At 40.3% G+C, this 22,170-nt stretch overlaps 2 protein-coding genes across 5 annotated transcripts in view; one reads left to right on the forward strand and one right to left on the reverse strand.

Annotated features, from left to right (window-relative positions):
- Positions 1-437: 437 nt before the first annotated feature.
- GPRC5B (G protein-coupled receptor class C group 5 member B) lies at positions 438-20,640 on the forward strand. Of its 4 annotated transcripts, none has more exons than XM_071761548.1 (4): positions 438-571; positions 6,559-7,572; positions 11,385-11,497; positions 19,609-20,640. In XM_071761548.1, the coding sequence occupies exons 2-4, from the start codon at positions 6,567-6,569 to the stop codon at positions 19,786-19,788; spliced, it is 1,299 nt and encodes a 432-aa protein (XP_071617649.1). In that variant the 5' UTR covers positions 438-571; positions 6,559-6,566; the 3' UTR covers positions 19,789-20,640. The 4 variants fall into 4 exon arrangements, with proteins under 4 accessions (XP_071617649.1, XP_071617653.1, XP_071617650.1 ...); XM_071761552.1 differs by lacking the exon at positions 19,609-20,640 and adding an exon at positions 12,876-16,468; XM_071761549.1 differs by having other exon boundaries at positions 439-571; positions 6,563-7,572.
- Positions 16,392-22,170, reverse strand: part of IQCK (IQ motif containing K) — a 35,339-nt gene continuing 29,560 nt past the window's right edge. Inside the window, exon 9 of the mRNA XM_071761556.1 lies at positions 16,392-17,463. Within this exon, the coding sequence (XP_071617657.1) occupies positions 17,402-17,463 (62 nt within the window). The 3' untranslated portion in view covers positions 16,392-17,401. The remainder of the gene's footprint in view (positions 17,464-22,170) is intronic.

Genomic DNA, 22,170 nt, shown 5'->3' on the forward strand with positions numbered 1-22,170 from the left:
ACTGCCCGGTTTCTCCCTGACTCCCTTGCGCAGCACCGGGGAATGCCCGTGTGCCCGCTCACGCCTTCCTTCCCGTCACCTTGTAGGAACACGCAGAGCTGCGACCATACGTCTGTCCGACTGTGCAGATCAACGCTTATAGCGGCGTATACGTGCCAGGCTGCACTCGCAGCTCTGCTGTCTGTCTGTCTGTCCGTGTGTGCGCACCCTTGCAGTGCGGACGCCCCTCTCCCCCGCTGCCGGGACCGGGGTGCCGCCGGGGTCCCCCCGCCTGCCCACCCGAGCCGTGCCGAGCCGAGCCGAGCCGAGCCGGGGCGGGGCGGTGGGAGGGGGCTGGCGGCGGGGCCGTAGCGCAGCGGGGCGGCGGGCGCAGAACGCGGAGGGCTCCGCACGGCTCCGGACGGTTCCGCACGCCGGGTCCAGGCGCCCCATGAGCCGCCGCCGTCCCGGGGGGGCCGGTGGCTGCGCTCGCTGCCCGCCGCGGAGCCGCCGCGCCGCCGGTGCCGGGATGTGACTTGCGGCGGGTGGCGGACAGAGCTGCCCCGCCGCCCTCGGCCGCAGCGGCCAAGGGGTGAGTGACGGAGCGGGTAAGGCGGGGGGGGGATGTGTGTGTGTGTGCAGCGGCCCCCGGTCCCGGCTCCGCGGGCTGCCCCGTTCCCCACCGCGCCCCCCGGGGCAGCCCCCGGGCCTGGCGGAGCGGGCAGCTCCTCGCCCGGTTCCGCTCCCTGCGCCGCCCGCAGAATTAGCCCGGTGGCCGCCAGCAGACAACGGGCTGGATGGAGGAGTCGGGGGCGGGGGGGATTAGACGGGATAAAGGGCAGGGCGGGGGGGCTGGGGCAGTCAGGGGGCTGCGCACCGCGGCGGAGAGCGGAGAGGACTGGCGAGGAGGGTAGAGGAGTTGTGAGATAGGATGGGGAAGGAAAGCGGGGTCAGGCGGGGGAGGAAGAGCCTGGAGAAAGAAGCCAAAGGGAGAAATGAGCGAAGGGACAAAAGATAGGAGGCTGGATCAGGTCAGACATCGTACGGGAGGAGGGGTTGCAAGCGGATTAAGGAGAGACCGGAGAGGAGGTGGGTGCCCCCCGGCCTGCACGGAGGGGGCTGCTCGGCTGGTACGAGGGGCCGGGGTCGGTGCAGCAGAACCGGGCACCCCGCGGCTCCCGCTCGCCTCTCGAGCTCCAGAGCAGCGGTGGTGGGGTCTGGGCCGCCCGGAGACCCATCAGGAACCGAGGGTGCAGAGCAGCCCCGCGATACCAGTTTTCTCTCTAGTTAATTAAAAGCCCCGTCTCTCTATTACCCCTCCCCGAAGCCAGAGAGCTATAGGATTTAGCACTTAGGTGAACCCTTTGTTTACACCTGACCTAATGTTTATCCCAAGGCTAACAGGATTTCCTGCGTGCTGAACCTAAACACCGAGGTTGGTTATCATCGCTCTCGTACTGAGTGTCTGTTTGTCGGGAATATGCTTGCCACTTACCAGCAGTGAGCATCGGTGTTGAGGTGTTCTCTGGGTGCATCAGAAGAAATCAGGTGAAGGAAACCCGTCTGTCATGAGGCTGTGATATGAACAGAAACAGCCTGAGAAATAGGAGAGAAAAGCAAAGCATTGACTGCTATCAGTAGGCTAATGAATATTGGGCATTATAGCCAGGAGTATCTAGGCACAGGTAATATACAGAATCTGACCAAAAGGAATTGTGAGGACATTATAATTTCCTATTACATTCAGCATTGCAAAGCATTTCTAAATTAAAACAGTACTTTTTCTGTGTGATGTTTTTGGAATAGGGTCTTGCTTTCTCTAATGTGAGGCTGTACACAGCATGATGTGTATTATTCCAATGCAGGGGATGTCTAAACCATTGCTGTATTTTTGCATACAAAGCACAATTGCACTATTAATTATTATTCCAGAAATACATCTCCTCAGCAGTCAGATCTCGGCTTGGTTGTTGCTACTCTGTTATCAGTCCTGAAGCTCATTCTTCAGATCTGATCAAAAGGAGCTGGCAGAGATTTAATTCCTCAGTAGCATCTCTCCACAATGCTTCATGGTGGGGGTGGCTTTATTTCAGAAATCATACAGCGAACCAGTCTTCTGTCAATGTGTGGCAGAGCAGGTTACTATTTGTGCTACTGTTGCCTTTATTTACTAGATTGTTTCTCTACTTTGTGATTGGAAGCATTTTCCTGTATCAGTTGATTAACATTAGGACTCTAAAAAGGACAAGTCTACCCATGAACAGACTAACCTTAAATCTTTGCATGGCTAGAGGTTTATTTTTAATACCTGTTCCCTAAGAGCATGCAGCAATATCTTTTCTACCAGATAATTGTAATCTTTGGTCTGAAGACTTTAGCTATTGAAAGCCTCATTGATATTTTTTAACTGTGAAAAAACTTTTTGATGACAACTGAGAGATTTTCAGTTTCTGCTTAGTTGCTTGTAATTGTACTTCGTACCCGCTGGGGCAGCTTCGTGTCTGCTATTTCTGTAGTGATTCTACACCAGCTCATGTAGAGGACTGCACTCTGATGAAAACAGTGGAGTTATTACTATTGTCATTGTGAGCATATTTTGAACCAGAAATTGAGAACTGGATTTGCAAGCTGTTCTGCTAATTGTTTGCTGATGTTGCCTTTAATGTGCAAAGCTTATTGGTGATTCATTCTGGGTGCTCGTGACTGCTGTGGGTTCAGGTATGTTGGCTTAACTACTTGTAATGAAATACAGTTTTGGAGGGGGATCTGGGAAGAAAAAAAAAATAATCTCAAGTTGATTTCCTTCTGTATGAATGGTTCCATTCAGCTCTGCAGGGGAAATATCAGCATCACTTACTGTATCTGTGTGGGAACGTTTCTGTGACATTTCTGAATTACTATCGCTGCAGCTCTCTGGTAACTGGAAAGTGAAGTGCCAGTCAAATAGAGCACGATTGTTACTACTGTGAGGTTGCATAACTTTGCTAAGAGGTAATCTAGGCAGGTAAAAATGCTGTTCCTCTACAGTTACTGATTTAGGGAGCTACTGGGGATCATGTGCAGACAGAAGACTTGACTGCAGAATTTTGAGAGACACAGAACTCTGCCGTTCTACCAACAGCACGGGCTTGGGAAAGACACTATTTTAACAACAAAGCCACATTTATATACAACTTGTCTTTTCCAAAACAACATTTTTGACAAAGTTTCTAGTTTTCCCTTGTATTTACTGAATCTATGGTTTCAGGTAAAGCTGTGGTTACTGCCTTGCCAAAGCTCTCTGTTGTAATGCAGTGTTTTCCCTTCTCTATGCAATGGTGTGAGTTCAGTGCTGAGTATCAGTCCTAGGAGGGGGGTTTTTGGCTGGTAGTATCATAGGGGTTGATTATTAACATTGCCAGTTTTCACTTGGTCAGGCAGAAATACTTAGTAAACAGGTTGGCTATGTTGATAGTAGTGGAGAGGAAGAAATGGAGATTTCAAGCTCTGCTTGCAATGCTTGGTGTGCACAGGACCTACTGTTTAGTGAGATTTACTGACACTTGGTAGGAATATGATTTTATGCCAAGAATACCTGTCAGCAGTTCTAGAGATTTCTTGGTCAATACTACAGCTATCTAGGAGATTTCTAAGAGAATCACTGTTTATTTCCATCAGCTCTCCCAAAAGTAATTTCACAAGTGGAAGTAACCTGGGAAAACTCCTTTTAACATCTGAGCATTTCTGAATATGTATTTTGTCTGAATTCTCAATATATTTTGACAGAGCTTAATTTCCCCTTCCAAAATAAACTACTTCTTCATCCTCAAAAGTCATCAACTCTCCCTTCCCCCCTCCCAAACACTTCCAAATAGGAAGAGGAAACAAATGATGGACTGACAATATGACTGCTTACCCATGCAGCACAATCTCCATGGAAACAGTCTGTCCTAGAATAGCTCAATCACATGAGGGTTACATGACATGAATAAAGTAACCAGAAAACTGGACAGTATCTTAGAACTGGAGATACTTGCACTTAATTCATTACCCCCAAGGCCTTTGGAGTATTGCTAATAAGCAAAGCCAGTCCTGAGTATGGGCATATAACAATTTGTAAATGATAGGATAGTGGAAAATTGACATGATCCTCACTTAAAAGCTGTTTATTGTAAACAGTTTAGGAGGCATTTAGAATGAATTTCAGATTATTTTCCACATGGCCTCATGCTTCTTGAAATTGGTACCAATGGTCTGTAGTGTTGCCTTCATAGATCCTAGTGGATTTCCTCCCTTTGTGTCAGCAGGCACTGATTTAACACTTTTTTAGGTTATTTTGGATGTCCTAAAGAGGAAATGAACCAGTTGAAGTAGGAACCACCTGTCCATAGAAGGAATTACAAAATTACCTTCCAAATGTTTTCTTCCAGTTAATTATGTACTCTTAGGGCAAGGAGATTCATTGAGTGTAGCCATATTGAATAAAGAGAATTAATGCAGTCCATTGATGATTAGTTTTCTGTCTGTAAAGTCTGCTTTTAAACTCAGAGTTGTGGGAGAGTCATTGAAAAACCTGTTATACAAACCAGATACAAACATGTAAAGATTCTACCAATTCACCATAGAGTAAATTACAGCTAGATAGAAAAAAAAAAATCATTAGTCATTAGCTGCAGGTCATTGCATCATTAGAGCATTTTAGCCCTTTAAACAGTGTGAGGAGACTGTAGTTTCTATGGCCAGGCAAAGAGCATTGATAACCCCCATTTCCTGTTTATTCACTCTCAGATCACATTATTGTCACAGCTTCACTTCTGAGATGAAATTTTGTAGTAGGGTTTTTTTGTCTGTTGTATGAATGAAGACCCTGAAGTCATTACACATTTGTATAAGCACATTTGCTGTCTTGGTGCATTTAATAGGAAACAGCCACATTTCCATCATCTGTCTCCTGGGAGAGGCTGAAAATGGGCATTGGCCATTACTCAGTGAGAGGTGAATGAACATTTGTTTGAGACCCTCAACATTTAACTTGGATCATTACAGGACTGTAAAGCACACAGAGGAAACCCATAGCTCTCACCTGGGAGAGACTGTACAGTTTCAGACAGTCTGTGTTAAAACTTTTTGTATTGGTTATCACTGTTCATGTTCAGTACAGCAACACTGCACCATATTAAACCATTTTCAACTCTCATTAAAGTTTCAATGTTTTCATTAAATGAATTTCTGATTTATGAAATATCTTCAGATGGTGAATCATTTAGGACTTTGTCTCATTTATAAGAGACCTACCAGTAGTTTCTCTGCTTCTTGCTTTATATCTTAAACACATCACCTGAGCTGTGTGACTAACATTATTGTCTGTTTATAGGGTGCTTTTCACCCACGTGGCAATACCATAGAAATGGCAATATTACTCTGAACATTTTCACCTGGGCATATTGCTCACAACAATGAACAGAATCCTGCTGGAACCTGCAGCACTGACTATGGAAGTGAAGGTTAACAGTGTCAGGTTTCATATCTGGTGCATATGGTGTTTGCTGCAGACTGTCCTTACAGGGCAGCTATTGCAGGTTGTTCATTTATTTAAAAGTTGTGCTTTTAACAGTTTTTGCCCAGCTTTGCTTAATAAAAGCAAATGCCATAACAGATTATCTTCCCAATACACCTAATCTGTGCTCTCCCTAAAACTAAGTTGGAATTTGTCCAGGTTTTTGGTCCTGATGGTTGAGTGGGATGTGTTGTGTTCCTAGGGAGTTCACCATTGCTCACACTGGGTCAGGGAAAGTGATGCTCTGTTTCTTGTTGTTTGTTTCTTTTGAATGGCTTTCAACTTATTAAGAAGCACAATGAGTCATTCATTTTTGATTAGTTGACTGATGATACTGCATGTGTGCACCATTGTTTCAGAATATGGGATCTCCTGAGCCAGCCAGTGCCATTTGCAAATACAAATGATACCTGAGCTTTGGAAGAGGATGAAAGGAGTGAATGTTATGGCTGCCTATTGACTGAGCATGAAAACAAGATTTTTCTTTTTTTAAAAAAGCATAATGTCTTTTCCTGGGACTGTTCTATCCTTAAAAACAAAACAAAACAAAACAACCCCAAAAAACCCCAAACCAACCAACCCAAAAAAAGGGGGTTTGACTGTGCTGTTCTTCCAGTAGAAGGAGCAAGGCTGTGAAATAGTGTAATTCTAATACAACTTACACTTGCATCAGGCCTCCTGCAACTTACACATACTTTAAGCACCTGAATTTGAAAAATTAAGTACTGTAGATAATGTACAAGTTTGCAACAGGATGCAGTGTTTCTCCTGGTTGTGTTTATCATGTTCAATAGGGGCAGTGTTTGGAAACATTGTTTTCCATTTATGCAAACAGGAAGGGAATCAGTTTGCATTCTGAGTACAGCAGGCAAAAGCAAGTTTCTGGGAGGGCAGGAAAGGGGAACCCGGGTAGGCTGTGCCAGCTGCACATCCAGTGCTAAAACCCAGTAAACATGGGCTACTGGAACACGCTGTGCTCCCAATTGCCGTGAAATACTCCATAGTGAACTGCAGCTAAATAAACAAATATTTTGTTGTCCCAGACAGAAAAATGAAAACCTACCCAGCCATTGGTTTCTGCCTCCTCTTCGTGATCAGCTATGGCTCCTCTGAAAACTCAAGCACATCCAGAGGATGTGGACTGGATCTTCTCCCTCAGTACGTTTACCTGTGTGACCTGGATGCCATCTGGGGAATCGTTGTGGAGGCTGTTGCAGGGGCAGGTGTGCTGACAACGCTGCTGCTGATGCTGATTTTGCTGGTCAGGCTGCCCTTCATCAAGGACAAGGAGAAGAAAAGCCCCTTGGGAATGCACTTCCTCTTTCTCTTGGGGACTCTGGGACTGTTTGGGCTGACGTTTGCTTTCATCATCCAGGAAGATGAGACGGTGTGCTCTGCCCGAAGGTTTCTCTGGGGAGTTATCTTTGCTTTGTGCTTCTCCTGCTTGCTAGCTCAAGCCTGGAGACTCCACAGACTGGTTCGACATGGGAAGAGTCCCTCTGGCTGGCATCTAGCTGGGGTGGCAATCTGCCTGATGCTCGTTCAGGTCATTATTGCAACCGAGTGGTTAATACTGACCATTGTCAGAGATAACAAGCGGGCCTGCAGCTACGAACCCATGGATTTTGCTATGGCTTTGATTTATGTTATGTTCCTGATGGTCTTTACCATGGGATTTTCTCTTTTCACTCTCTGTGGGAAGTTTAAGAAATGGAAGAAAAACGGAGTATGCCTCATTATAACGCTTTTTTTTTCCATTCTGATTTGGGTAGCCTGGATGACTATGTACCTCTTTGGTAATGCTGAGCTAAAGAGAAGAGACAAATGGAGTGATCCCACTCTGGCTATCGCACTGGTGTCCAGTGGTTGGGTGTTTATTATTTTCCATGCCATCCCGGAGGTCCACTGTACCATCCTTCCATCACAGCAGGAAAACACTCCCAATTATTTTGATACGTCACAGCCGAGGATGCGTGAAACTGCTTTTGAGGAAGATATACAGCTTCCTAGGAGCTACATGGAAAATAAAGGGTTTTCCATGGATGAGCATAATGCAGGTAAGAATTCACCACAGAGGACTGTGTTTTTCTACAGTAGCCAAGAAAATCATCTGTATGAGATGTTTTTCAGGTGTTTGAAATAAGGGTCATTACAAATGGCGTATTTTTCACACTACATATTGTTCCCTTTTACAGTTTTCATTAAGGTATCATGCAGTGGGTTAGGGTTAGAAAATACCCCTTTGGTTAAAATTATTCTTCTGCACATTATTTTTTCATTTAAAAGGTGAAGAGTTTAAAACGCAAAGGCAACACCGAACATAAAAATTCACTGTAGAAAAAACAGCCTCTATTTTAAAGTAGTTTAAATGACATTTTTTGTCATTACCAGTTAACAACATTTAATGTGAAATATTTTCAAAAAACCCAAGAAAAAAATTAAGTACTCCATGTTACAAAATACTCAGCCTCTTGAGTAGCAAAATAATTAATATTAATTATATTTCAATTAAAATGTGAGTTAGTGCCACTTTTATGTGACACTGAGGGGAATGCAAAGTGGCATCCAGAGAAGTTCAAAGACAGTCTCTTTTCTGACAGCTTTAACATCAGCACAGAGTATGCATACATAGAGGTTTCCAGGTAATGGTTGCTTTCCTTGTCATAGCTGTTTGGTGACACGGAACAATATGTGATGACACATCATTAAAATTTGAAATGAAACTGTTTTTAAGTGATTACTGAAAGGGCCAGCAACAACCATTCACTTTAGAGATCCAAACCATTGCTGAGCATTTCACCCTCATCAAAAAATATCTGACCAGTGATGTTCTGAGGTTGAGGTCTGTTGCCATCCCATAGGTGGGTCAAAGATTTCAGTATTGGTCAAACTTTTGTTATTCCCTGTGAACTGACTTGGAAATCCCAATCAGTTGTTGCCATTTTGCTTTGGCAGCTCCTGAAAGAAGGCTTGAGACATGTTGTCCCAGCACTTCACCTTCCTGTTCATCTTTATGTACCTTTGATTTCCTCTGGGTTTGATGTTTCCTCTGGATAGAGATCAGACGTGGAGGAAGATACCACTCATGTTTGTCACAGTGTCAAGTCAGGAAGGTGTATTTCCTCTAATCATTTTAGCAGGAACTTTAAAGGTCTCCTACTATGAAAGCTTTGACCAAAAAAGATTTAAGATCCTGTGATACCAAGTGCAATAGTGAAACAAACAAAAAATCATATTAATAAAATAATGGTTCTTTATTCCTAATGTTCTGAAGCTGCAGAGGTAGCTTCCTGATGGACTGTAAAAGCACTCATCTTTTTCTATATTTTACTATCTTCCATCCCCCATTAAATTAATTTCATAGTAAGGTAATTGTAGTGACTTTGGTGGAGCTATTTCTGACTAAGGCAGGTCTAAGAACAAAATTGGTTATTTCCCTCTGTATTATTCCCATTTCTGAAATTTTTTAAAGGAACCAGAAACTCCATTTTGATATAATCATTCAGTGATTAAGTATTGTAGTGAAATGGATAGATGTATGATAGCTTTAAAATCATTATAGTATCTATTATAGTGAAGTTTTGTTTTAATCTATTTTTGTTTGCAGTTCTGATTTGATCTGAATCTTATGCAGTACAATACAAAACAGATTTCCTTATCTGATGCCCTTATTAATATCTATCATAATACATGGGTGTCATTCCTAGTCCTGTGGCATGTGGGAAAAGAATAGATATGGCTTTAGTAAAGAAAATGATCTGTTACTTCTTTGTGCTGGTTCTTTAAGTAAAGACATGTGACAACAGGGTTTTGGAGACAAAACTTGCTAGTATGGTAGAGAGAGGTAATAATATTCAAGTCACATCCTATGGTTGCTGAAGTGTTAATGTAAGTCAGATCACTGTAGGGATGGTTGTCAGTGGCTGAGCACCTGGAATCTATTAGCAACTGGCTCTCTGCAGGTATGTGGAGAATGTTCTCTTCTTTTATTCATTTAATTTACCTCAATTCAAGAGTTCATCATTAATGAGTTTCATTTAATAACTTTTAGTACTACAAGTCACCTTCAGAGCCAGTGCCTAAAACCAAACTTAACACAATTTAAAATACATGTAAAAGGAGACTTTGAAATTACATTTGCTCAGATCTTCTTGCCACTATTTTATTATATACTTTTCTATATGCAAGTAGATGTATTTAATAGTAATGGCAAAAATTATGAGGAAAAATTGTAAAACTCCTATAAGAAAGAATTCCAGAATGAGTATTTTGTCCACAAGCTTTGTCTCTGATTCCCATGTTAAAAGACTTCTAAAATTATTGCAATAATAAGGAAGGGCAATTTTGCAATAGGAAATTTAATTTTCTGTCTCTTTAAGATAAGTTTGAAATCGCCATGGAAATTTTATGTAAATATTTTGTGTAAACACTTTAATGATAGTATTCTTTATAAAAAGATCATTTTCTTTATGTGTACTAGCAAATACCAGTTCTGTCATTTGTGTTTATCACACAGTAAGAAGCCAAACTGCAAAGAAAGAATACTATTAAGATGGTTAAATGTGAAATTACATTATAAAGTTACATTATTCTAGTATAGGCATTTTCATCTTTTGTTCTCCCAGTGTTCTGCAAAAATATCTGATTTTAAAATATAGAGCAAATGAGGGTCTGTGTGTACCTGAAGTCAGCAACTGAGTGTTTGTAGGGATAGATTTCTAAATATCTGTGCTAAATCAGTACTATTCATCTCTTCAGCTCCCCCAAAAAAGGAGTAGCAGTGGAAAGAGGACAGCATATGGCACTAGGATCCATTTAAATCTTGTTCCACACAGTGCAACTATATTAAATCCTGGCTTCATTAAAGTCTGTGCTGAAATTCTTGTAAACTTCAGCTCACTTACAATTTCAGACAGTGTAGAATTGTAATTTGAATTAAATCTAAGGGAAATTCTTGCCCCAGGTGCCTGAACTCAGCATGTTTCTATTTACCAGCTCACAGATGAGCATTGCCCATTGTAACCACACAAGTCACACGGATAAATGAGCTCTGTTCCCTGGCCACATCTGAATTCAGTGAATGTTATTCACCCCCAAAGTAAAAAGAGAGTTTGTATGTGCCAGTCCCTGGTCTGCTTTAGAGAGCAAGCAGCATATCCATAACTGTACAAATCTGTCATGCAGAATATACATCTTGAATCCAAAGTTGGGCTAAAATTAGTGGAGAGATTGATGTATTTCTGGTCTAAACACTCAGGACAATCAGTATCTTCTCTTTTGATTCAGTCATTTGCTGTGTTTAAGCTATTCAAAAGCAATATTTACTTTGTATTTCCAGTTTCTCAGAGTAAATCTGAAACATCTGGAAAATCCTTCTACACAAGTCATGCTGAAGTAATGCTCAGGGGGGTTGTGAGCATGCTTACTGGCTCGAGCAATGTTTTGGATCCCTAGCCTCTGAATTTGATAGAAAGCAAAACGTAAAATCATTTTGCTTAACCCCACAGTCTCCAGACCAGCACAGCAAACACTTCGCAAAATACATTGCACAAGATACATCAAAGGTTCTCTAACTGAAGACACTCAACTCCTATTGAAATGATACTAATTTCAAAAATGTCCTTCCAATATATTTTTTCCCATTTCACAGCAAAGAGTTAATTTAACACAAAGCTGCTGCTTCTGAGACCCATTCTGTAAGAAAAGCTGCTGTTCAAAAGCAACGTGAAAACCGGTACGGCAGCACGAAAGTTAAAATCAGTGGCAAGGCTCCCACTAAGAACACTGGGAGAAGAAACTTGTGTGATTGCAGAGCAGACAGGCAGCACTGACTGTGTTCCTAAGACCCATCTCTCTTTTTTAACCACAGCACTAAGAACAGCAGGATTTCGAAATGGGAGTTTGGGAAGCCGACCTAGTGCTCCTTTTAGAAGCAATGTTTATCAGCCAACTGAGATGGCAGTTGTGCTAAATGGTGGGACTGTAAGTATTAAAATGTGATGATTAAGAAATCTTTGATATGCACTGAGATACACAACCCCTGCTACACGAAAAACCTGCTTTTAGCTTCTTCAAGCTATAAATGAAAATTCAGGCAGCACGTGTGCATGTGATGCTCCCCTTCCCTCTAGAAAAGATGTAACTACAAAGCATTCTGCATTTCTTTACTTGGCCATTCACATTTTGCAGTGTAGCTTGAGTGAACCAAGTTTTTTGGTGAGATTAAAATTCAAATTAAATCTGTGTTAAGGTATTTAACATAAACATTAAGTGACACAATTTCTAACCTGATTTTTTTTCAAGATGATGTAAGTCACACAAATGTTTACAGGCCAGCACGTTACTTTAAAATTAAAGAATCATTCCTGCAGATAACGATGCTTTTAAAATTATCCTTTTAAAATTTATGTGATCCTTTGGAAGTATGTTACAAATGTGTACATGCCCGGCAAAGGGGTTCACAAAAGAGGAATATAGAACATTTTAATGTTAATAGCATTGATTTTTCTTTCTTAGACAAGAGTTTGAGATGCCATTCTTAGGTACACTTGTTTTTCTGCAGCCTGGTTGTTGTAAGGATGCCTCAGTTATCTGATGCCAGAGACTTTCTAAATGTTTTTCACGTGATATGTAATTCTTACTTGAAGGCATAGCAGGCACAGTTGAAAAAGAAGAATTTTCATCTCCATATTTTTCATGCATATCTACATGCTTCTTAAAAAGCTACCCATGAGACAGCTTATACTCATGTGAGTTGGGTTTTCTTTATTTTGAGTCATGAGCTGATTCCATAACTCAACCTCTACATTTAAAAACCAAGTAGCCTCGACTGATGCAGGTCATTTTTTGTTTTAAAATAAGTTTTGATTGATTATAGGGAACAACAAGGACTAGATACAAAGATTCACCTGTGTGGGTAAGACAGTGGAAAACATAAGCTTTGATGAAATTAAAAGGCTTGTGCTTTGCTGTCAGTAATGAATAGCATCCTTCTGATGCTTGGATTCATCCATGCTGTGTTTCCTGATACCAGAATGTGCAGCTCAGAGACAAGACAGTTTAAGGATGAGAACCTAGAAAATCTGTTTGAGGATTTTTGTTCAATTGTTTTGCTTTGTTTTGGGATGGATACAGAGATTAATGGAGAACATCAGATAGTAAAGCAAGAGATTAATGTGAAAATACAGTCCTGGCTTTTACAGAGAGGTAAATGCACTGTATGGGTGGAAGATGAGGGGGTTTTTTATCACTTTGCTCTGGAACTTCTGTCTGGAAAGCTGTTGTGTACGTGCAGCATGACAACACTGATTTTTGCACAGAGCAGATCTCTCAGTTATGGGTTTATTATCCTTATTTCCAGATACCAACCGCTCCGCCAAGTTACACTGGACGACACCTCTGGTGAAAGGCTGTAGGCTGTAGAGAATAAGAATCCTTGTTGCAGATGTTGTTCCCTGGGAGTGTGTCTTTGAGGGAGGAATCCATAACAGTACCAGAACAAAGCAAGAAAACATCCGGGAGCTTTCAAAATCCTACAGAGGATTTTGTCAAAATGCGAACATCATTGGACTGATAATTGCAAAAAACAAAATAAAACTGAAGCTAAATCTAATCTGAAATAGAAGTAGGCACACCTTAAATTGGAAGAGGGGGATATTGTATCCTGAAGTGTAAGATATTCTCTTGTCTGTAACTAGTGTCTGAGGCAAGCCTGGTTTTGTTGGTTGCCAGTTGCTCACAAAATATCCTCCTCTTACCTAAAGTGAATCCATGTTGCCACAAGAGATTGCCACTACAGGATGAAAACATGCAGGATTTCTTTCCATTTTGCTCCTTTTCCCTTCATTTCAAACATCATGAAGAGTACCTTGTTGGCTTCGTTATCTCCCTGTACTGTGCAGTCAGATGGTTATGTGCAGTAAAACCTTGTCACTCTGTGGCAAGGAGATCTCCATACACTGCAGGCTGAGAGTCTTTAAAAAGCTGGTGTAGGAAACACAGTTCTGAAGGGATGAAAGGGCTCCTTGTGTTACGTGTGAGTTATGGAGCTTTCTAGAGGCAGAGAGAAAAAGCACAGGTCTGGCACAGAGGCAGCTCTCCTCAGCCTGGTGGGATCCATTCCCTGTTCTTCTAGCCACAGCCCCGGGTGGAAGCAAAGAGCCACACGCTGTCACCTCTCCAACAGGTGAAGGCACAAAGTGAAAGTGTGGGATTTACTTTTGGAAAGACTCAGCTGGGGAGAGAACGTGACTCGAGTTTGCCAGGAGTTCATTTGTTGTGATGGTGGATGGGAGGTGACCAAGGCAGTGTCCTGCTGGGCCAGGATTGTCAACGGGGGTGGCAGTGGCAGCTGGGAAGCTCTGACCACCCCTTGGGAGAAAGGTGGCAGCACACAGGGTCAAGACCTCCCTTTTAGTCCCTGTTCATAAAAGTAGTGCCCTTGACTGCAGTTGTTTGTGCATTTAAATGTGGTTGTGCATTTTAGTGCCTAGCTGGTAGAATCTCCATGCTGGAGGTGGTTTGTTGGTGGTTTTGGTTTGTTGTTTTGTTTTTTTTTTTTTTTAAGGTGGTTTCTTTCCTACTCCTCCCCCTCCTCTCCACTCTCTTGAGTTGATATAAGGCAGATTTTCTCAAAGCTTTTTATCTTTGTTTTCTCCAGGTAATTTAAAAGGCTCTCATTGCCCATTGTTTGTGCCATGGTTTCTCATTATGTTGAAGCAATCATTCCTTTATTTAACATTTAATACATATCGGACATTGAAAGCATCATTGTATCCTCACTCTTTGGCCAATGTTAATCTTAGCTTTCCTCAATACTAAAAGCTAACTGTTTCTACTTGAGGGCATAGGAAATATGTAACAATTAAACTTTGCATATGCTGTAACAAAAAATAGATATTTTCAAACTAAAAAAAAATATAATGTACAAATAACTGAATAGCTTAAGTAGCTTCACAGAAAGAAGTTACTTGCTGTATACTGCAAAAGAAAGACAAGCTTTTTATTTTTCAAGAGTCTTCCTGATTCTTCATGTACCTCCATTTCTACTGAATTAGGAACCTAGGTCCTGCAGACCTGTACTCCCACAAGTAGTCCCATCAACACCAGTAGGCCTACATACAGGTACAGAGGCTGCAAGACCAGTCCCTAAGTGTTGCACACAGAAATATATGTGTATATATCTATATATATGGAAAAATATATATATATGGCCATTCTTGCCATGATCATCTTATAGGGTATTATTTCAAAGCCCTTCTCTTCCAGAAGTTTTGCTTTCATGCATGAGTAAAGGAGTATGTTAGCTCCCCCCTGCCCTTCCCTCCTGGAGGCAAAGGAAGCATGTGCTTGCTTAGGGATTGCTTAGTTTATTTTGTAAGTAACTCAATGGCCTTAGTAACCAAGTAGGGTAGGGGTGGATATTGCATGCTATCCAGTGACTTATTTTAAGCAAACCTTTGATCAAATAGGATTGTATTTAAGATTATGATACTTACCTGGAAGATGCATCATTTGGAACGATAAAAGACCTCACCATCACTTGCCTGCAGAATTTTGCTTTTTAAAACATCCTCCTAAAATGCTATTATAAAAACATATAAGATGACCATGGCAGAAATGGTAGGACAGCTTTCTTTTAAAAAGTTTAACATGCTACAACCAAGATTTGTGACTTATAATAAACCTCTTACAAACCTTGGACAAAACGTGTACAAGACAGTTATCTTAAGAAACATTTTTTTCTTTTTCTAGATGTGACTGAATTGATAAGTAGAGTTCCCAATCCTGCTCCTGATGAAGTTGTTTGGAATTTGAGGTCTTATGCAAAGATATGGCCAGATCCTAGAAACTGCTACTCCCATGACTAGACTCATGGGGTTAGTCATGTGGACTATTCACAAAATTAAAAACCAGCAGGATTGGGTTTAATTTGTGGTGGTGAAGGTGTGGCAATAGATTAGGAGGGTCTTTATTTTCCAACTTTATACCATTAGAAATAAGCAACTTTTTTTTTTAAGTCCCTAGTCTGTGATGTAAAGTGCCCCAAATAAAACTAATTGAAGAAAGGCACCTTTATGTTAACTTATATTTTTGTTACAGTAAACAAATTGTTTACTTTTGCCTTTTATGAAAGTTATCTAGAATGTAGAGCATCTGTGAACAACATAGTAAGTAAGTAAGCACAAGCCTTTCACAGTTCAGTTAATCATAATTAGCTTTTATACTATAAAAGCTACTATGTTGTCCCTTGATGGTTATGTGCTCATAGTGTTTCCATGCAGAAAACGGAAACAAAAAAGCATCTGAAAAAAACTATTACTGAAATAAGACTTAAAATAGTGGCTTTTGATCAAGGGCTGGAAAAAAGTTCAAAGCCAGACTTTACAGATCCTGTCCTGAATTCAGAAGAGTTGAGGGTGTTTGACACTTCCCAGCAAATATGTAACATCATCATAAGAACACTCTCAATGCATACAGTGTCTGTCAACAAGGTACATGAAATACTGAAGAACAAGATGATTCTGTTCTTAGATGAAACCCAGGCATCTGGGTTGGCTTTGTTTGAGCTTGATGCCTTGGGTCTAACCAGAGGCCATGCAAAAGGGAGCATTGTAGCTTTTATAATAAAACAATTGGACTATTTACCAACTTACAGAATTACAAAGCAGGTGCTTTTTATTAATCGATGAGAGCTAAAGCTCATTTTTGATAGATAATATATATTTATTAAATGTATTAATGTGTGTTTTATAACGTACCCTTTTTTCCTCTGATTGTTGCATACTGGTATCTTATTAAGTACATCTTGAAAGGATTTTGAAGACAATCAATCTGTACCATGATGACTGTACATAAATATACAAAACTACAAAGGTTGTAAAGCATGGGCAAATGTTTTATTTTCAAAATGCTGTTCTTAACAAGAATAAAGGCTTTACTATTTACTTACAATGTTTGTGTAATTTGGTATTAAAATCCATCTAAAACTTTGCCCTGTCCTATGCTGATAATGTGGGTGCACTATAATCTACATTAAACTAAAGTTAAGCTAAAATAAGTTAAACTAAAGGAAACTGTCTCCTAGAGGCTGAATGGAGTTGCCTGGAATTAGTAGTAGAGCTGCAAATATCTTCTCTGTGAGATTACAGAGGCCTAAATAGGGCTATGCTTGACAAGGCTGAGTTAAAAAGTAATAAGAGATCCTTAGCAGAAGAACTAATCTGGTTTTTATTCTGCCTGCACCTTACGTAAGTACACGCACACAAAATTGCTGAAATGCTGTCACTGTGATCTTCATTTTACACATTCCCAGCACATGTGATATGTGATAACAAAAGGGCCTTTGACTTTTTTCCCCTGGAGAAGTGCAGAGCAATCCTAGCCCTCATTGCCTTCACATGGAATTGCAGAGGCTCAGTGTTTCAGAAAACCAGACAGTTATGAACAGAGCCTGGATGTGTGTAAATTGTCACAGGTCTGCAGAAGTCAATGAAGTTACTCCAATTTATACCAAAATAAAATTTCTGCCTTAGTTTAACACTTGCCTACATGTGTGTGTGACCCCCTTTAGCTTGTCCAACTTTTGTCCCTGTCAGAAAAGCTTGCATGTGTGTGTTCAGGTACACAAAATAAACACAGATGCAAAATTTTAGGCTACATGTGCTCAATTCCATCTGTTTTAACTTATACCAGGACTGAATTTTGTCTTGGCTTGTTGGGTACTTAAATAACCTGTCTTTGATTTACAACACAAAAAATTTAAACTACAACGCTACGAGTGTTTCTAAAACAGTAACACAAACTTCAGTTCCTGACCTCTGTGTTTTGTCATTTTGAGGAGAAAACTTAGGGTTAGAAATGGAGATGTTAAAATGGTTTAAATGGTTAAAATGGAGATGGTGAACTGTCTTGTGTCTGCTCGCCTGAGTCTTCCATTTTGCTTCCCACTGCAACCAGACAAAATAAAATATTGTATATTTAACTCTCCAAAACCCTCACAGAAACAAAAAAGTAAACATCCATACTTGCACAGCATGTCTGTTACTCAATAAATAAATAAAGAGAACACCCCCACCTAACCCAAAAGACCTATTTCTTCTCTGCATGTCATTTTTCTGTTTTTACACAGCTTCAGCACTCAGATACTTGTGCACAATTCTCAGGGCCATCTGTGGGAACTGCACGAGTAGCTGAGGGCAGAGCTGTTTGCTAGTAAGAAGTTACTGGAGTGTTAAAAAAAATATAAAAGGAGCTCTTTGAGGTTTTTGCTTTGAAGAATTTTAAATTAAAAGTCAGTGATGAAGTCATACAGTTCACCTAGTATATAAATATATTTTTGTCATTAGGACAACAAGCAAGGTCAAGGAAGAATAGTTTTTCTGTGTCTCAGTGGAAAGAAGAATGTTATACATGTGATTGCAAAGGGTCTGCCAAATGGGAAAAATCAAGTCAAACAAAGAGCAGAGGGTTGCTTGCTGGAGTAAACAATTCTAAATGAACAAAAGCTCTACATAAAAGTAAAATGTCCCACCCCCTAGCAAAAGCTATTTTCAAAGCTCTGTATTCTTTCAGAGTACTGTAATACAGATTAACCTAATGTTTTCTTTTGCTGATATAACAGTCTGGCTCCTCAGTCTACTTCTGTTATTTCAGCTGTCATATTTCATTCTTAATATTTTAATATTTTACGATTTGTCTTTTAAGACAAAATCTTTTTTGTCTGTGAAGACAGAAATCTGGTTTTCTAATTTTTGCACTTCAGGAGATGCACCTGCACTGTACACCTTTCACATCAAGCAAATTTGTTGGGATTTTATACATAAAAAAGAAGGCCTCATAAACCCAGAAAATCCCCTTTTGTGCATACAGTTTTGGGAGAGCTTAGTTACCCTGCCAAGGCATACAACTGAAAACCAGCAAACAAAATTCCCTTGGTACCTCCCCAGAACACGGGGCTGCAACAGGCCCACGTGCTAATTTTAAGAGGCTCAAAGCACTACCAGCCTAGATAAGCTCAGCCTACAGACAAGATACAGGAAAGTGATGGATGATGATGATTGTCCTGCACAGACAATACCTTAGAAAGCCAAAATATGACTGCAGGGGCAGGATATGCCCTCTGTTCTACAATAGTCAAGGCAATACGTGTCCAGTGACTTGCTGGCACAAAACCCTACTGGATTTTAGGGCTTTTGATTGTACAGCTGGTTAGGAGAAAAATCAGAGTGGATTAAACATCCCATGTGACTATGAATTTCCCATATACAAAATACCAATTATTGCATTGAATTTTATCTGCTATGCCTTGATGAGACAAGGCTGGCCTTTGCAAGTATGTCACAAAAAACTGCAACAAGTTCAAAAAACCCAGGGATTGCATGCATTAAAATGAACAGGTATTGTAGGCAGCTGCCAGCAGTGCTTTTAGTTGGGAGCATCCATGTCTTATCATAACCTGTGTTACTTAAGCATAACAATTTCAAATCACATCACACTAACCAGGAAGCACAGGTTGTCAGCATAAATCTGGATTTCAGGCAGTTATTTAAATAGTTTTTGACATATACTTGCTTCCTATGCAGATAAAAAAAGCAAGATGTCCTCAGGATTCAGAGAAGCTGGAAAGATTGGGAAATAAGCTGCCTGGCTAAGTCTTTTCACTAGAAATTTCCATTGAAAAAAATGTATTTTTCAGGCTGTGACACCCCAAACTGGACATCTGCCCAAGGAAGATGTTTAGTTTCTGTATCAGCATAGCTCCCATGAAGTTTAGAATAATTTATACTAGCTGATAATCCAGCCCATTTCTTTCAGACAACACCTAATAGCAAGGATAACTGTAAATGTCAAATTGAACAACAACCTTACCATTTATATGCTGAATTTTAACCACCTCAGAGTCCTCTCATTCATCCAACAGTAAGAGATAGACTCATCTCTCATTTCAGGTGCATTTAAAAAAATAACACAAGTTGCACTTGAACAGCACAGTTCCCATTTTAACTCTCCCTGTGTGTGGTTATGCTGACAGATTCCTACCACTGATGAACCAGGATTCTACTGCCACAGACACCATCTCTTTTTCTTTACAGAGATTTCCTGCATGCTGGGGAAAGGTGTATGGACATAACCAGGCAGAACAAACTGCCCAAGGATGCCAGCTACTCAGTGGCAACTGCAGCTGTGCAGTGCTGCCTGTCTCAGGGCAGTGCCAAGATAACTGTTCTCACAGGAGCCTGGACTCAGCTCTCATGAAAATTACAAGTACCTGAACTCCCAAGATGTTTGTGCAACAGAATGCAGGCAAATTATCTACAGAGAATGCCTCATCACTAATTTAAGGGGGTGCAATACAAGATCTAAATAGAATTAATGTAATAATGATCACTGGCTGCATCATCACAGTATTTCATACAGGTTTAAAATATCAGCTGCTGTTTTAAGTCCTAATACACAGAGCAAGTGAGGCCTGTAAGTGCTGTGATAGTGTTTTTAAAAAACCCATCCCATATCTAACTCCCAGTATGGTTTCTATTGATACAGATCATGTGGCTTCCACTGTCAGGACAGTTGCATTTGTTTCACTGTTTCAGTCTCATTAGCCTTGGTTTTTTTAATACACAGCAAACCTGATTAGCCTATGCTTCACTCACACACATGTTCTAACTCCTAGGACAGTGACCATCACTTCAGGAATAAGCACTAGTGGAGACAGTGATTGGATTTCCTTGGAAGTGAGGTGGGAGTTGCTCTGAAGAGGTTAGCACAACTCTCAACTATTATTTTTAACTTGTTACTCTGAGTATAATAAAGTTACCTATTGCCTTGTCATGATCCTTGACAGTGTAGCTCATCAGACAGAGTTTTTCATGTATGTGTTGCAATGCTGAGGCACAGATGATGGCTACAGGAAGCACTGGCTTTGAATCTATCTGGATTTACTGTTTTGGTCAGATTCTGGGAGTGGAATACTCATAAATCTGCAAAAGTCCTATTAGACATCAAAGGATTGGCCTTTGTCCTAATTATACATCTACTGAGTTCAAATGGCTTTACCATCTATTTTGAATAACAAAGGCAAATTTTTCTCATCTTAATGCTCTAATAAAGAATCAGGACTGACATTCTGGTTTGAGACTTGGTTGTTTCAGCAGAACACTGAACAAACTATGACCTACTTTATACACTACTGTATGATACAACTGGCTTGTGACAGTAGCTTATGAAAGGTTTATACACCCACACTCTATGTTGCTTAAATAAGAAGTCTGGGAATTACATTTGGTAATTTAAACATTTGAAATCAGTAATGAAAAATACCATCGACTCAGACTCTAAGAAGATGAAAATCCATTAAAGAAAATCTATTGGAATAACTTATTACCAGGGGCTTAGAGTAAAAAATATATATAGAAAGGAGTTTCACCCTAGCCTCCCAATGAAATGCCAAAGAAGCCTGAACATGAAACTGGAGTCACCAGCAATCTGTCTGAAATAAGACCTGACTTTTAAAGAGACAGTTCCTTAATAAAGCATGTTTAATTTTAGCCTTTTACTACTGGACGTAGAAATGTAGCAATTATTAGTGAAACTTTTCACTTTTCACTTCAGGAAATCTTCTGTCACTAGTGAGAGGAAAAAGATGTATTGAAAAAGATACGTAGAAAAAAAACCTGTAAAAAAGTGTAACTGAAAACTTACACATGTGCTTTTAAATCAGAAGCAATCACGCATATGACTCATTTTAAAGCATTTTGACTGCAACACTTTTGTTTTCACAAGAAATAACTGACTACATGTAAATAAAAACTTTTTAAAGAAACAAACAACCCCAACAACCCCAAAAATAAGGCAAAAATTTTATAACCCTAGACATGCCTGCTACTCATGAATCTGAAATGGAACTGTCAGAGGATCACTCAGCAGAGAGGCTTCTGCAAAATGAAAGTACAGAAGTGACAGGAGAAACCTACTTCTCCAAATCAGCAACAGAATTTGTAAAACTTTTCATCTTACCTCTATGACTTTAGAGAACAAACAATTTCAAGGCATTTTTTAATTCATTTGGGATTAGATTGAGAAGCAAGAACTGACATACAGGGGACTCCCAGACTACAGCATCCAGTAATGCAGATGGGAAAAAAGGACTGAAACAGCTCTAGCTGAATTTGTGCAATGCTCTCCTAATATTGTCACAGATAGATTAGGAATTAGAGCAGAGAATGAAGGCAACCAGTCCATCTTCAGTGCATCTGATTGATGCAGGGTTTTTCCATGTACATAGAGAGAAAGAGAACAGTGAAAATAGAAAGAACTGACCAGAAAAGGAGAGAAATCATTCTAGAGTGGGAAATCCTCTGCAAAAAGCATTTTGTGATTTACAGGCAGAAATCAACATAGGCAGAAGACCAGAATGCCAGATTTGTTGGGCAGCTTCATGAAAACAGCATTTGCACCCATCAGCCCTTTTCGTTTCTGGAATGCTTCCTACTTGGAAAATATCATAGGTTCTGTAAGGTCACCAAATTTAAACTCCTACACACATTAAAAAAATGATCAAATAAAAAAAACCCAACTATATTGAAAAAGACTGAGTGACTAATACTGCAGTCTGGGTTTAAAGAAGAGCCTGGGGCAGGTGGCTTCTATGTTCT

The sequence above is a fragment of the Heliangelus exortis genome, chromosome 17 (assembly GCF_036169615.1).
Source record: "Heliangelus exortis chromosome 17, bHelExo1.hap1, whole genome shotgun sequence".
Lineage (NCBI taxonomy): Eukaryota > Metazoa > Chordata > Aves > Apodiformes > Trochilidae > Heliangelus > Heliangelus exortis.